Here is a 16,819-nt window from a genome sequence, read left to right as displayed (position 1 = left end):
CAAATTTATTTTAGAAATGCGGAAAACACAACACAAATCCTCATCAGAAACTGGTGGACTGAAAATAGTTTTGCAAGAACAAAAGGACATTTTTAGAAACGTGTTGGATGTTTTGGAGAATGTGAAGCATTGTTTTTGAAAAACAAGAAGAAAAGGCCTTTGACAAGTTAAATTGGGATTTCCTGTTCAAGGTTTTGGAAGATGTGAATTTTGGAGAGAACAGATCCATTTCTGCTTCACAAACAGCCCAAAAATTTTTTTAATGGAGAACTAATAAATCCATGAGTGACACAAACATGAATAAGGCAGGGCTCCCATTACCCTCTCTTTTGTTTATTTTAGTTCTTGAAATATTGAATACTTAAAACAAGATGAGAGGATTGTTAGAATAAAGATTTTTTTAAAAAGTTACAAGTTAAGAGCTTTTGCAGATCACTTGGTATTTCTGGAAGGTCCTTTAAAGGGAATTGAAACATTAATGGGCAAATTAAAATAATTTAAAATAAAGGTAAAAGTAAAGATTACCCCTGTCCAGTCATGTCTGATTCTAGGGGGTGATGCTCAGCTCTGATTCTTAACTGAAGGAATCAGCATTTCCAAAGACAGTTCCATGATCAGGTGGCAAGAATGACTATATGCCAAGGCACACAAAACACTGTTACCTTCCTACCAAAGTGGTACCTATTTATCTTCTCGCATTTGCATGCTTTTGAATTGCTAGGTGGGCAGGAGCTGAAGCAAGTAACAGGAGCTCACCCCATCACTCGAGTCTCAAACTCAGGCTGTCAAAGCTTTCCAGCTGACAAGCTCAGCATCTTTAGCCACAGAGCCATCATGCCTCCTGCAATTTTTTTTTATATATATGAGTAGGCTTTAAGATGGATAAACGGAAGAGGAAGACGTTAATCAAACAATTTGTAAACAGAAGATCAAATAGAATTGATGGATAACACGGGTAAAAGATTAAGACCAGATTATTGTTTTTTGGGACTGTTAGACAACCAGTTAGAAAAAGTTAGGGGACTTAATTTTTGTACGTGACAACTTCAGCAAGATTATCGTATGCACAAAGATTGACAGATCTGACATTACCCACAATGGAGGAATGGTTGTTCATGAAGATGAAACTTCCTAAAATAGTCAAATCGACTTCTTTGTTCAGGGAAAAGATAATATCTACATTTATTGCTTACTGGAAATCCCTTCTTAGAGTTTTTGCATGAAACAGAACAAAAACTAAACTTATGATTTGTGGTTTTGATTATTACATAGCCAGATAGAAATGAGTTAACGTGGTAACTATAACGTCAGTTACACAAATAAAGGGGTAAATTTATAAATGTATTTATAACTGCTGTAAAGAAGGGCAGAAGCTACTTTGTGTCTTTTTTCTTTCTTTTCTATTTGTCAGGGTAATGATGATTTAAAGCTGGCCAGCCAATGTAAGGTTGATGCAACTGTAAAGCTGATGGAAATGTAAGGCTGATGCAATGAAGATGAATCAGCATTGGTATAGCCACTTGAAGGCCATGAAGGGGTCCACATAGGTCTTTACCACTTTAAGAGGTGTCTATATAAAGGGCACCCTGAGAGGGGGTATCTCTCTCCATGTATCTCTCTCCTTGTATCCAGTATCCATTGCTAATTTCTCCATGTAGTGTTAAGAAGAAGATTGATTGCTTGTCAGCAGAGGTGGGTTCCTACCAGTTTGCACCTATTCGGTAGAACCGGTTCGTCAAATCTACCGAACCGGTTAGAAGAGGTTCCACCAGTGGACCCAGAAAGCAGGCCACACCTACAGAAGAAGTTCCAAAATTTTTTGAAACCCACCACTGGTCCTTGGATATGATTATTCTACACTATCATGCTCATATTTATAAAACTCAGGGCCTCTGTGAAAGGTAAGGATGACTACTGCGTTTGTGGTGCAATCAGAACATTGCGTGTGTTGAAGTTGTTTTAACGCAAACCAAAGATGCCCTTTAAAAAACAGGTGTACATCATATTCTTATGCATGCCAGTGCTGTGTGTGCGGTAATTTAAGGTGGTTCTGACAAGTGTCGTCGGCATCTTCATATCCGGTCACATGGGCGGCAAGCCACTCCCATCCGGTCACATGGGCGGCAAGCCACTCCCACAAAGGAGGCCACACCCACAGAGTAGGTTCGAACAATTTTTGAAACCCACCACTGTTCTGTATTGTCTTGTATATAAACCACTGTTAATTGTCTAAGTCTCTGTGTGCTGTGCTTTGCTCCTAATAGTAGTCACGCTACAAATACTCTGACACTATTTCTTTTTTATTTTTTCCCCTCTCTTGCACGTTTAGCTTTTTCTTTTAATTCTTCCTTATTCTTTTCTTTTTCTTACTTTCTATCAGAGGTCGGTTCCTATCAGTTCGGACTGGTTCGGCTGAGAAGATAGTAACTCGTCCGGACACATGACCGTACCGGTTCTATCCTCAACGGAGCCATCCTGATTTTCTGTTCTGCACATGCACAGAACAATCTTCATTGAAAAAATGTAATTCCCCCCCCTTTAAATGTTACATGCATGCACAGACCTTTTTAGGGGCAAATGCACACGTGCGCAAAATTTTTCCGGCACCGAACCAGTAGTAATGCCGGCAAGAACCCACCCTGTTTTATATTAACTTGTACTCATTTTTTATCTCGAAAAAAAATCTTTTATAACAATGATAGGGGTCTGGTGCTTCGGTTCCTTGAAAGGTAGATACCAGAAGTTTGATACCTGCTTCCTTCTGCCTTAGAAACAGTTGATTCAAAGCAACGTAGCCTGAACTTCTCTGTATGGCTGGATCTCCAAAAATGTGCCTCCTAACAAATTGCACTGTGGAGTTCTTGGTGCTCTCTGAGCTTGGTTGTTTGCTTGCAGAGGTTTCATTACCAAACTAGGTAACATCATCAAATGATGTGGATAGCACTGATACATGATTGTAGCACAGATGCTGTTACTTAGTTGGGTAACGAAACGTCTCTAAGCAAACAACCAAATTCAGAGAGCATCAAAGACTGTGCAAATAAACCCTGTGACTACGTGCGAGCGATTGTGGGTGCACCCTGGTACACCCACGTTACACCTATCCTCCGCGAGCTGCACTGGCTACCTATTGGTCTCCGGATATGCTTCAAGGTGCTAGTCGTCACTTATAAAGCCCTTCATGGTATTGGACCTGGGTACTTGAGAGACCACCTGCTGCCAATTACCTCCCAAAGGCCCATTAGATCCCACAGATTAGGCCTCCTCCGGGTTCCATCTACTGACCAATGTCATCTGGCTACTACCCGGAGGAGGGCCTTCTCTGTGGCTGCTCCGGCCCTTTGGAACGAACTCCCCGCAGAGATTCGGACCCTCACCTTCCTCCATGCTTTCCGCAAAGCCGTTAAAACCTGGCTGTGCCAGTAGGCCTGGGGTTGACAAGTTCCCTTCCCCCCTCGAATTGTGTGACTGTTGATTATCTTTTTAAATTCTCTTGTACTTTGTTTGTAGTATTCCCTTCTTGTTTTACCCCCCCCCCCCCCCGGGTTTGTTAGCCGCCCTGAGTCCCTCCGGGAATAGAGCGGCATATAAATACAATAAACCTTCAAACCTTTATTGGAATTGCACGATGACCATACTCACACGGAGAGCTTGCAATTCTGGAAGATCGGTATAACAGCAAAGGAGAATATTGTTGGTCATACTGAAACTCTCACGTACTCCCAGGTGATAGAAAAGTGAAGGCTGACACAGGCTGTTGCTCATCTCCACAACCACCACATCTGCAAAGGTAGAAAGGGCAGATATCAACCACAGAACACCAGCTCTTCCACGTTTTCACACTGCCCTCATCCGGCTGGTGGCTAAGGGCAGGTTACTGAGGCCAATCTCATTCATCTTGAGCCACCTCTTGAACAAACAGAGAAGAAAGCATTCTGGTCATCAGGGACAGAACGTTCCACAAAAACATAACAATCCCTGGCATCTTAATGTCTTTGGAGACCACACCCTGCTGCTTGTTCATTGTCCACCAAGAGTTTTGAAGGTCCATGCAGCTTTGCAGCTAGCACCCAAAACCTCCTGTGCAATTTATCAAGAGGTTGAAGATCTTTGAAAGAGAAGGGATCAGATCAGGGGTGTCAAACTCAATTTCATTGAGGGCTACATGAAGGTTATGTTTGACCTCGGAGGACCAGGATGGATGTTGCCAGGGTGGGCATGGCCAGCTCAACATCACTGGTGTTGGGGGCGCCGGTGGTGGCTCAACCGCTCTGCCAGTGAGAAAGGGTTCCTGAACTCTGTTTTGACCCGAGATGCCTTCCTCCCACCCTCTGCCAGCAAAAACGGAGCTCAGGAGGGACGCCTGCTGCCCTTGCGAGCTCTGTTTTCAGCTGCGACAGCCTCCTGCAACTCTCTGCCAGTGAAAACAAAGCTCGGGAGGGCTGCTGGCAGCCCTTGCAAGCTCTGTTTTCGCTGGTAGAGTCACTATGGGCCAGGCCTTCACTCTTTCCAGGGCAGCCCTGTGGGCCAGATCTAAGCACCCCATGGGCCGAATCCAGCCCCCAGGCCTTGAGTTTGACACCCCTGGATCAGATTGTTCTGAAGACAACGAGCAAACTAAGCGGCTGCCCTACATACTTTGTAGGCAGAATTTCCCAGGATATCCCAGGCGGAAGTAAGCACCCAGGCTAAAACCTTGCAAAACTGTTGCTGGTCCATTCAAAAGAATACCAAAATAGAGGAACTAAACAGCCTTAGTTTGAGTTTGAGTTTATTAACATTTGTAGGCCGCCCTTTTCCCTGAGGGGACTCAGGGCGGCTCACATAAAATCAGGAAGGGGAATACAAACAATAACGTAGACACACATAAGTAAAAATAATAGGCAACATTCATTCATCATTCGGGAGGGGCGGCTATCTTTGTCCCCAGGCCTGACGGGCTAGCCAGGTCTTAAGGGCTATGCGGAAGGCCTGGACGGTGGTGAGAGTACGAATCTCCACGGGGAGCTCGTTCCAAAGGGTCGGAGCTACTACTGAAAAGGCCCTCCTCCTTGTAGTTGCCAGCCGGCACTGGCTGGCAGATGGAATTCGGAGGAGGCCCAATCTATGAGATCTAATTGGTCGCAGGGAGGTAATTGGCAACTTATTTTACTGATCCATTCCATTCCATTCCATTCATTGAATATTTCTTTATTGCTGCTTTTTAGGTGCACGTATAATTGTTTGCAGGAATTATTTCCTACGCTCTTGTTCTTGAAGATTGTTGCTACGCTTGTCTATTAGACGATCAGATACTGTATGTGTGCCAGTGTGCGTATAAATATATGCATAAGGGGAGATAATTGCAAGAGAAACAAAACAAGTAAAAACAAAACAAAATAAAAACATTGCTTAGCACCCTTTTTCTCTTTGTAATAGGAATGCTCCTACTTAATGTTCTGGCCAGGTTTTTGGGCCCTTTTCCTAAGGCGATCTGGCCTACTTTATAACAGAAAACAATTTTTTGAAAACTTGTCCAGTTCAATTTAAAGATAAAAGAAGCACAAGGGGGGGAGATTTATAATCAGACGCTGCTCGTTAGCCTGATCATAATCTTTCTCAGAATTGTAAGCAGGATCCACAGTGTTGTTTTTTTCAATCCCAGCAATTATTTTATCTAAGGGGATTAATGCTTGTGTTTTTTATCTATACCCATCACTGGCTGTTTCCTGTTTGAGAGGGGTGTACAAAAGGTCAGCTAATCCTGGGCTGTGTTTCTTCTCAAATTCTTCTGAGATGACAACTGTACAATCAGTCAAAGGTGGAAATGGTTGTTCTGACCCAGCCTTAGCAGAAGCAAGAAACCTCTTTATTTATCTCCTATGAATTAATGGCATTCACACACCAAAAAATCCAGGCAATATTCCTTCGAAGAGTTAATGGCAGTAACAGACCTTATGTTCCTTGTGACAATTGCCAGGCTGTGAGCTCCAAGCTGCAAATTAAGTTCTGGCAAGCAGTCACGAAACACGATGAGCCAAATCTTCAGAAATCCAAACTGTTGTCTCCTATGACCACCACTCCCCTTTCCTTCTATTTATTCCCCAGCCAGGGAGGGGCTATTCAGCATCCATGTGTGCCTTGCTTCCCGAGTCGATTCCTTGTCCTCAATTTTCCTCCTCCCCTAATGCGCATACATCAGGAGTGGGTTGCTGCCGGCATTACTGCCGGTTCAGTGTGCAAAAAATGAAATGCAGTGATTCACTTATCAACTGGGGCAAGAAAAGTTGTAAAATGGGGCAAATTTCACTTAACAAATGTCTCACTTACTGACAAAATTTGGGCTTTGTTGTGGTCATTAGTTGAGGACTTCCTGTATTTGCTAGTCATTCCTGACTCTAGGGGGCAGTGCTCATCTCCGTTTCAAAGCTGAAGAGCCAGCGATCTCTGAAGAAGTCTCTGTGGTCAGGTGGCCGGCATGACCAAATGTCGAAGGCGCATAGAACACTGTTACCTTCCCACCAAAGGTGGTTCCTCTATTGTTCTACTTGCATTTTTACATGTTTTTGAACTGCTAGGTTGGCAGAACTGGGACAAGTAATGGGAGCTCACTCCATTATGCGGCGCTAGGGATTTGAACCACCGAACTGCTGACAAGCTCAGCATCTTAGCCACTGAGTCACCGCGTCCCTCTAAGTTGAGGACCACTTATATTCAGTGGTATACCCAGGACAACTCACTGCAGCCAACTCGCCCCAGGACAACCCATTGCCGGACAAGAAATAATATCGAAGAAATAGTAGAATAGGCTCATGAAAAAAGGGAGGCCAAAGGAGGGACAAAATGAAACGTGGACATCAAAAAATAAAATAATTTTAATTATTATAAATAATTAAATTGAATTGTTGAATTGTCCTGCTGTGGGCTGCCCCGTGGCGAGTTGGCCGTGGCAATTTGGCTGTAACGAGTTGTCCATTCCGTTCAGGGTTACCTCTAGTCTGGAAGGGGCTCCAGGCAAAGGATGCTCTGGAGAGCTTCCTCTTTTCTCGCAGGCCATCTGAGCGTTAATAATGCATTAGCAGTGCTCCAAATCCATTCACTCATCTGCCACATACATTTCCTGCTACGCTTACAGCAAGGTTACAATCAGGCATGCTTCAGGAGATGAACGCGGCCAAGAAATCCAGCGGAATAATCATGGTGGTTGCACCCGGGAGGCAAACTTTAATTAAAGGAGGAGTCCACGGAAGGTGTGTGTGAAGCTGGGTGCCAAGTGCTGATGTTGAGTCTCTTGGACACATCGGATTTGTGGTGTGACAGTTTGACAAGCGGCTGTCCAAGTTTTAACTTGCTCAGCCTGTCAGGCAAGAGTTGATTAAGAGGATGTTCGCTCTCACATCCTTTGTGGCTCCCTTAGTAATTACACATTGCTTCTGTCCTAACCCACCACTAATTTCATTCATTTGCATAGATTTCCCTTTTTCTACACTGCACTTCTCTTCCTTTCTTGGGAAGATTCGTTCTGCACACAGCCGAATGAGGCGGCTGATCCAGACAACATTTTTGTTTTCCTTTCAAACCTTCCTCGCAGATAGAGTATCAACTCAAGACTACTTTTTCCATTCTGCCGCAATTCAGATCACCAGCGGTAAGGGGGCGGGATCTTAAAAAGTACCTCAGAGCATGCTCAGAGCATGCACAAGTACCATATTTTTCAGAATATAAGATGCACCTTTTTCCCTCAAAAAAGAGGGTGAAAATCTGGGTGTGTCTTATACACTGAATACAGCAGTGTTTCTCAACCTTGGTCACCTGAAGATGCGTGGACTTCAACTCCCAGAATCCCCCAGCTAGCAGAGCTGGCTGGGGAATTCTGGGAGTTGAAGTCCACGCATCTTCAGGTGGGCCAAGGTTGAGAAGCATTGGAATACAGTGTTTTTGACTCCTGAAACCCCGCCCCCTTTGCAAAAATGGCCCTGCATAGCCTTTAGGAGGCTTCCAGAGTGCTACTGGGGGCGGGCAAAAATGAATGAAAAATGGGCCATTTTTTTGCTTGTTTTTGCCCCTCCCCAGCCTCCAGGAGAACTCTATATAAGCCTCCTAAAGGCTATGCGTGCCCTGTTTTTTGGGGGAAAAAACGGGCCCATTTTCGTGAAAGAATGGGCCATTTGGGGGAGTTCTGCCGAGTGCAAAAACTTTTTTTAAAAATTTGCCTCTTCAAAATCTTGGTGCGTCTTATACTCCGGTGCTTCTTATACTCCGAAAAATACAGTAAATGCATAACCACCACTCTTCAAAGTAGCCGCATCTTTTCTCAGGACTGTACGATTGTCATCACTGACTCTGCAATCCAAGAAAAAAAGACACAGCAGCTTTGAGGATGCGCAGACAGATGCTGCAAGGCATCTTTCTGGAATCAAACCCAATGCATTATGCAGCTGAAACAGAAAATGCAAACCCAAGAATCTGTCTGATGATGGAAGCCAGGAGTGCTTTGCATACTTAACACCTCCAGCAACTTTTTCGTTGAATGGCAATCTACCAGGAGATCCTTCCAGGTCTGGAAGGAACTTGTCTTCCTTGCCTACTTTGCATATAATGTTAATTCATAATGTAGATAGGTTCTGGCTTGATAAGATCACCTATGGTGGACTAGAATTATATGCAAATCAGTTTGGAATTCTTGAATTAGCATCATGTTATCTACATTCACACACTTCATTAAGCCACATCAGGGTTTTCTTGTATATTGCATGGATTTGTATGTATGAACTGGACATTGTAGTTTGCCATCCATGGCTTAGAACGGGGTGGGTGGGTGTCAAACTCAAGGCCCGGGGGCTGGATCTGGCCCTTATGGTGCCACCCTGGAAACAGTGAAGGACTGGCCTGCAGTGCCTGTGCCAGAGAAAATGGATGTCAGGAGGGCCGTACACGGCCCTCCGGAGCTCTGTTTTCACTGGCAGAGGGCTGCAGGAGAATCCCCCCAGCCCTGCCCGAGCCACCACAGGTACTGCCGACATGAGTGACATTGAGATGACCACGCCCACCCAGTCAGCCACGCCATGCCTCCACCCCCGAGATCAAACACAACCCTGATGCGGCCCTCAATGAAATCGAGTTTGACACCCCTGGCTTAGAACAAGTGAAAAAACGTGGCTAGGCCCAAAATTATGTTTAAATGAACAACAGTGTGTGAACTTACCATAATTTTTGGAATATAAGATGCACCTTTCCCTTCCCTAAAAGTGGGTGAAAATTTAGGTGCATCTTATAGACTGAATACAGGCGTTTTTGGCCTCCCGAACTCCATGTCATCGCATTTTTGCCCTCCACGGCCACCAGAAGCACTCTGCAGTGTTCCGCATATCCAGTTTTCACCCAAAATGGGCCAGTTTTCACCAAAAACACATCCGTTGTTGGCCTGCGGAGTGCTTCTGGGGGCCTGGGAGGGCGAAAACGCGATTCACAGAGGCCAAAAACTTGTTTTTCTCCTGTAAATTTAGGTGTGTCTTATAGTCTGAAAAATACAGTAAGTGACTGACTCTTCAAGCAGTCAACCACAAGTTGGCTACGCAAATTTGTTAACCTGGCATATTGTTCAAACCTAGCTTATTTTGATCAGTTTGTGTTTCAGTATGTTGGGTGAAGATCCAGAAAATTGGGTGTGCTGAATAAACCATGAGTAAATCTGTGTTGTTCCCTCAAGGCCTGCACAGTTGTTTCATCACGGCGTTTTTATGAGGGATGAGCAAAAGACTTTTGGAAGCGCACAAGAAGAGTTGATTAAGGCATCAGCCTAGAAACTAGGGAACCATGAGTTCTAGTCCTGTCTTGGTTATGAAGTCAGCTGGCTCACCTTAGGCCAGTCATCTCAAATGTGCTTTTTTTTCCTTCAAAAGGCTGGACTGTTTTTTTCCTTGAGGAGGAAGAAGTAGAAAATGTTTCGCTTCTCACCCAAGAAGCTTCATCGGTTCTGATGGGGGTAGGAGCAGTGGTGGGATTCAAATAATTTAACAACCAGTTCTCTGCCCTGATGATTTCTTCCAACAACCAGTTCACCAAACTGCTCAGAAAGTTCACAACTGATTCTCTCAAAGTGGTGCGAACTGGCTGAATCCCACCACTGGGTGGGAGGAATGGAAGGATCGATACTGATAGAATGGTGGGGATGATGGAAAGATTATATGTCTTTGCAGAACCTACCCTTCCACTCCCACCCACCCCCATCCATCATAACCGTCATTACTTATCCTTCCATTCTCCCCTACCATCAACACCATCAGAACGGATGAAGCTTCTTGGATGAGAAGCAAAATATTGTTGTTTCTGTTTCTGTTTCTGTTTCTGTTTCTTCTCCTTCTCCTTCTCCTTCTTCTCCTCCTCCTCCCTTTCCTTCTTCCTTTTTCCTTCTCCTTTATCTTCTCCTCCCTCCTCCCTCCTCCCTCCTCCTCCTCCTCCTCCTCCTCCTCCTCCTTCCTTGAGGGAAAAAACAGTCCAGTTGCCTTTTGAAGGGGGGGGGAAGCACCTTTGAGACAACTACAACTTGGATGACTGAGAATCTCCACAAACAACTGGGCCACTCACTCTTTCATAGACTTTAAAAAAAAAATAGACAAGGGCAAACTACTTGCGAAATCTTGCCAAGAATACCGCAGGGACTTGTTCAGGCAGATGCCACGAGTCCAAAAAGCAAAACAAAGTGTGACTCAAAGCCACAAATACACAACAAAAGTATATACCGACAGCAGAGAGACCCAAGGGGGAAGGTTATCCTAGCCACCCAGGTAGAGGAGATGCATACTCAGGAATCTGATGGAGGCGAATGATCACGTTAGTTACAGTAGAAAGGTATAATTAAGGTATAATTTAATACTTTGTGGGAGAAAGCAATGGTAAATCACTTCTACACGATACCACAGTGATGGCAACCCTTTTTGTTGTCGTGTGCTGAAAGCGTGTGCGCACACCCATAATGCAATGCGTGCACCCCGCGCATCCATGCGTGATACCCCCACATGTGCCCAACTCCCCGCACATGCACATGTGACCCCCCGCTCCCCCTTTCCCCTGTGCATGCACATATGACCCCCGCCCCTTCACACATAGCATGCATCTCCTGCATGCGCACCGCCCCTGCGCATGCACAGCAGAGACCTGAAAACCAGCTGGGTGGCAGGAAGCATGCACGCTTGCAGAGTGGATCATGCCCACAAAGAGGGCTCTGCATGCCACCTGTGGCATGCATGCCATAGGTTCACCATCATGGCTATACCACATAGATCAGTGGTTCTCAAGGTTGACTCAGCCTTCCATCTTTCTGAGATGGGATAAATGAGGACCCAGATGGTTGGGGGCAAGAGGCTGACTCTGTAAACCGCTTAGAGAGGACTGTAAAGCACTGTGAAATGGTTTATAAGTCTAAGTGCTATTGCTATTCTCAACCTTGGCAACTGGCTGGGGAATTCTGGGAGTTGAAGTCTTAAAATTGGCAAGCTTGAAAAACACCAGATTAGGAAACAGAAATGAAGCAGGAGAACCTCTTGTCTAAACAAAGAAGGCCAACAAATCTGGAGAGTGACACAATGAACAGCAGTTTAGATGAGGTCAGTCTATATACCGGTTCCTCCCTCCCCCCAAAAAAGAAGATTTATTGTGCAAATACGGCACAATATCCTTAATTTTATCTGCTAGCAAAATAGCTTTTAGGATCATTCAGAGCAGATTGGAGCCTTATATGGGAAAGAGAGATAGCAAACGTTTCAAGCTGGCTTTAGAAAAACTGCCCTCTCTAACCGTGCTCCTTATTTTTCTGCATCTGCTAAAAACAGAAGGATTCAGAGAGGCCCTAGCTCAGTGAAAAAGTATGTGCTTTGCATGTTTACAGTTCCAAGATTTAAGTTCCCGCTAGCTCCGATTAAAACGATAAAGTAATAGACATTGAGAAATAGCTCTTTGCCTCTGAACTCAGAAACCTACAGGATTAGATGCACTAAAAGCATTCAAGCGGCTTCTTTTCTACATAATACTCAACTCTATTTTATTAAATTACTAAATAATTAGTTTAGATTTCATTAACAAAGCTCCGGAATAACATATCCTCCAATAGAACAACCCCCCCAAAAATATGACTTGACTTGTTTATTTTTTATTTCCTTGTGATCACATGTTGCACTTATAGTTATTTTGGCTGTCAATTTCATTTTAAATTCTGTGCTTTAAATTCCAGAAGTGCTTTGACAAGAGGGGCAGTATTACATCTTGGAAACAAATAAGTGAAATTTAATGAAATTGAATTCTTGATGTGCTCAAGGACTGGTATATTTATTTCCCATTAGCTCAAAGTAATTTAATAATAATTTTTAAAACTGCAGCAATTCTGATATAAGTTGGAAGAGTTTCTAAGAAACTGAAATTCGTGAAAGCTTTTTCAAGCAAAAAAAAAAAACCCTTCCCATTTTCTGGTCTACATAATTGAATTTTCCACAGTCTGCTGAAGCTGCAAAGTTTCTGCAAAAAACTCACAGTCTATATAGGAATACATTTATTTATTTAATTCCCGCCTTTATTATTTTTATATAAATAACTCAAGGCAGCAACACATATTTGATACCGCTTCCTCCTAGTTTCCTCGCCACCACAACAAACCTGTGAGGTAGGTTGGACTGACAGAGATAGGAACTGGCCTCTCACAGAGCAATAGGTAGAATTGATTTCCCACCTTTACTAAGGTATAATTTGATTCCTATATTTGGAAAGAAAGGCATGGTTTGACGGACACCTCAAAGAATAGATTCAAACTTGCAACAAGTTCAGGAAATTGTAGGAAACATTCTGGCTGGATCCACACAAGATATTAAGCCTGTGTATTTAACCAGGTGTTAAATGCAACCCTTAGGCTTGCACAACTTTCTGGATTCACACAAAACACTCAGAACTAAGACCGCCACATTATGGCTTATGGTAACCCAGGTTTTCCCAGTTGCAATACATAGCTGTGAAAGTTGGACTATAAGAAAGGCTGAGCGCCAAAGAATGGAGGCCTTTGAACTTTGGTGCTGGAGAAGACTCCTGCGAGTCCCTTGGACTGCAAAGCAATCCAACTGGTCAGTCCTAGAGAAGATCAACCCTGACTGCTCTTTAGAAGGCCAGATCCTGAAGGGGAAACTCAAATACTTTGGTCACCTAATGAGAAGGAAGGACTCACTGGAGAAGAGCCTCATGCTGGGAAAGATGGAGGGCAAAAGAAGAAGGGGACGACAGAGAATGAGGTGGCTGGATGAAGTCACTGAAGCAGTTGGCGTGAGCTTAAATGGACTCCAAAGAATGGTAGAGGACAGGATGGCCTGGAGGAACGTTGTCCATGGGGTTGCGATGGGTCACACACGACTTTGCAACTAACAACAACAACCCAGTTTTTAACCTGCCTTCCTCCTTCCTTCTGCCCTCCCACCCACCCAACCAGTACTTGCTGAAATAAATACATTAGATGTGTCAAAACTTCAAATCTCCACTTGTGGGAGTCCAGCCATTACAATTGTGAACCTGCCGTCTCCAAATTGGGAGTCGAAGTCCAACACATAGGATGGGGAAAACCCGGCTTATGGTTTACGGAGTTGCGTGGGAATCCAGTTAAGGTTAAAAACCAAAATCCTGCTAAGCAGCATTTAGCACAGAATCCAGCCCTTAGACAGATTAACAGAGTTGGAAGGGGCCTTGTAGGTCATGTAGTCCAACCCACCACTCAAGCAGGAGACCCTACATCATTTCTGACAAATGGCAGTCTAATCTTTTCTTGAAAGCCTCAAGTGATGAAGCTCCCACAACTTCTGAAGGCAACTTCTGTTCCATTGGTTGATTACTCTCACTGTCAGAAAGTTACTTCTTATTTCTAGGTTGAATCTCTCCTTGGTCAGTTTCCATCCCTTACTCCTTGTCTGGCTTTGGGGGCTTTGGGAAATAGCTTCACCCCCCCTCCTCTCTGTGGCAGCCCCTCAAATATTGGAACCCTGCTATCATGTCTCCCCTGGTCCTTCTCTTCACTAGACTAGCCATGCCCAGTCTCTATAGCCGGGGTAGCGCGGCGCAGGGGACTCACCCGCGTTATAGAAACGGTCCAGACTGTCCGTGACTCCCAGCATCAGAGTGCCGAAAGGCACCGTGGCGAGCTCCGTGCCCGGGAACTCCCTGCAGGCTTCCTGCAGGCACAAAAAGGGCAGCGGTTTTTCCAAATCCTCGGTGGAGACGTAAACCAAGCGCAGGGCTCGGGTCCTGCCGCCGCCGCCGCCCTCTCGGCAGCCCTGGCTACCCGCCGGGGAGAGCGGCTTGCTGGGGGTCAGGGCCATGGCCAGCGTGTCCTGCCAGAGGCTGCCGGCGCTGCCCAGCTTGGAGTCCGTCGCCTCCATCCCGCGGGGACGCCTGGCGGGCCCGGGGTCCAAGCGCGCGCCTTCAGTCGTCCGAGGGACCCATCGCCCCAATTGGCATCAGATCAAAGCCACCACCAGCCGCCGACCACTTTCTCCCCTCCTGGAACTTTCGCCTTCCTCTCCCTCTCTCTCAAAAGAGGCTATTGACAAACTTCCAGGCTGCGCGGTGCGACCCACGTGCCTGTGGCGAGCCCCGCCCGGGCGGGGGCGTTGGAAGTCAAGTGCCCGACTGCTCGCCCAGGGCCGAGGAAGCGACTTGCAGGCAGCCTGTTGCTGTCGGAAGCCTCTCGGGGCTTTTCTCCTTCCTGGGCGCTCCTCGGGCCGAAAGGGCGGGAGGCGAGGCGAGCGGGAAAACGCCCACGAGCTGCTGGCGCAATCCGGGGAAAGGCTCCAGCTGGAACGGCGGTGGCGGCGGCTGTGTGTCTTTCCGCCGCCTTCCCTCCCGGGGCGAAGCCGCAGGGCGAACGGTGGCGCCCCGATTGCGCAAAGAGGAAGGCAGGCAGCGGGGGGGTGGGGGAGAAGAGGCGAGTCCCGGCCGAGGCTCGGCTCCGTGGCGAGAGCTGCCTGCTCTGCCTCCCCCCCCCCCCCGGCCGTCCCGGCTTCCAGCTCCCGCCTGCCAAGTGGCGCTCCTTCGGCATTCACGGGAGTTCCGGGAAAGTTGAGAAAGGAAGAACCGCTGGGTTGCTGCTGTTGTTGTTGACGTTTGATTCTCATCCTCCCCCCATGTGATAGTAAACTTCCCTTTCTTGCTTGCTTTCTGCCTTCCTTTTCTCTCTTTTCCTCTCCTGCCTTCCTTCCTTTTTTCTCTTTTTCTTCTTCTTTTTCTCTTCTTCCATCTCCTTCCTTCTCTTTTTCTTTCTTTTTTCTTCCTTTACTCTCCTTCCTTCCTTCCTTCCTTTTTTCTCTTTCTCTTCTCTTTCTCTTCTTCCATCTCCTTCCTTCTCTTTCTTCTTTCCTTCCTTTGCTCTCCTTCCTTCCTTCCTTTTTTCTCTTTCTCTTCTCTTTCTCTTCTTCCATATCCTTCTCATTTTATTTCTTATTTCCTTACTTCTCTCTCCTTCCTTACTTTTTTTCTTTCTCTTCTCTTTGTCTTCTTCCCTCTCCTTCTCTTTTTCTTTCTTCTTTCCTTCCTTCTCTCTCCTTCCTTCCTTTTTTCTTTTTCTTCTCTTTCTCTTCTTCCATCTCCTTCCTTCTCTTTTTCTTTCTTTTCTTTTCCTTCTTTTTTCCTTTTACTCTCCTTCCTTCCTTCCTCTTTCCTTTTTCTCTTTCTCTTCTCTTTCTCTTCTTCCATCTCCTTCCTTCTCTTTCCTTCTTTCCTTCCTTTGCTCCTTCCTTCCTTCCTTTTTTTTTCTCTTTCTCTCTCTTTCTCTCTTTTCCATCTCCTTCTCTTTTTCTTTCTTCTTTTCCTTCCTTCTTCTCCTCCTTCCTTCCTTTTTCTCTTTCTCTTCCTCTTCTCTCTCCTTCCTCTTTTTTTTTTTTTCTTTCTCTTCTCTTCTCTTCTTCCTTCCTTTTTTTCTTTTTCTTTCTTCTTTCTTCCTTCTCTCTCCTCCCTTCCTTCCTTTCTTCTTCTCTTTCTCTTCTCATCTCCTCTTCCTTTCTTCTTCTTTTTCTCTCCCCTTCCTTCCTTCTTTTTTCTCTTCTTCCTTTTTCTTTCTTCCATCCCTCTCCATCTCCTTTCTTCCTTTTTCTTCTTTTTCTCCTTCCTTCCTCTTTTTCTTTCTTCCTTCCATCTTCTTACTTCCTTTTTTCTCTTTTTCTTCCTTCCTTTTTTCTTTTTCTTCCTTCTCTCTCCTTCTTTCTTTCTTTATTTTTTCCTTCCTTCCTTTTTTCTCTTTTTCTTCCTTTTCTCTCTCTCCAGTTTTGAGCATATACTATTCTGGCTGCCATTATTATGTGTAACATGAAATATTGGGATTTTTTTTTTGTTATAGCAAAAATGCTTTCAAACAGATCACCAGAATGCTGGAAATGCAAATAGATACACGGAACATATTATCACATGTGGTGGACCTGTCCCTCAGCAAAAAAATATTGGATAAGGATTTAAAAATGGTTAGAGGGAATGGTAAAACAGCAAATAGTGTTAAACCCGGAGCTATTCCTATTAGGCCTATTATCAGGGAATTATAACCAAAAAACCTTTTTATCTTCTTCCATCTCTTTCCCTCCCTCCCAACTTTAATATACTTTAAAATATTTTCTCATGACTGCTGTTTACCTTTTATCTGCTGGATCTTTGCAGCCGCCACTGGTGGCCCTAAGTGAATTCACGTTGAGTACCTTGTCATGGTACATTTGGTTATAAATAAATGCCCCGCGTTCATACAATATACAAGCCACTGAATTGAACCCTTGAACCCATCATACTTTAAGGTTAAACTTAGCCAAGTGTGAATGAAGGCAGTGTGTTTAGA

At 45.0% G+C, this 16,819-nt stretch overlaps 1 protein-coding gene across 1 annotated transcript in view; it reads right to left on the bottom strand.

The window, feature by feature from the left end:
- MAP3K6 (mitogen-activated protein kinase kinase kinase 6) overlaps nt 1–14,991 on the bottom strand; it is a 70,853-nt gene extending 55,862 nt beyond the window's left edge. The window contains exons 1-2 of the mRNA XM_032227757.1: nt 14,078–14,991; nt 3,643–3,782 (exon numbers count right to left, since the gene is read on the bottom strand). Of these exons, the coding sequence (XP_032083648.1) occupies nt 3,643–3,782; nt 14,078–14,384 (447 nt within the window). The 5' untranslated portion in view covers nt 14,385–14,991. The remainder of the gene's footprint in view (nt 1–3,642; nt 3,783–14,077) is intronic.
- Nucleotides 14,992–16,819: the final 1,828 nt, after the last annotated feature.

Source organism: Thamnophis elegans, chromosome 12 (assembly GCF_009769535.1).
Source record: "Thamnophis elegans isolate rThaEle1 chromosome 12, rThaEle1.pri, whole genome shotgun sequence".
In the NCBI taxonomy this organism is placed as follows: Eukaryota; Metazoa; Chordata; class Lepidosauria; order Squamata; family Colubridae; genus Thamnophis; species Thamnophis elegans.
The sequence above is the reverse complement of the archived record's forward strand: the minus strand, read 5'-3'. Positions and strand labels throughout refer to the sequence as shown.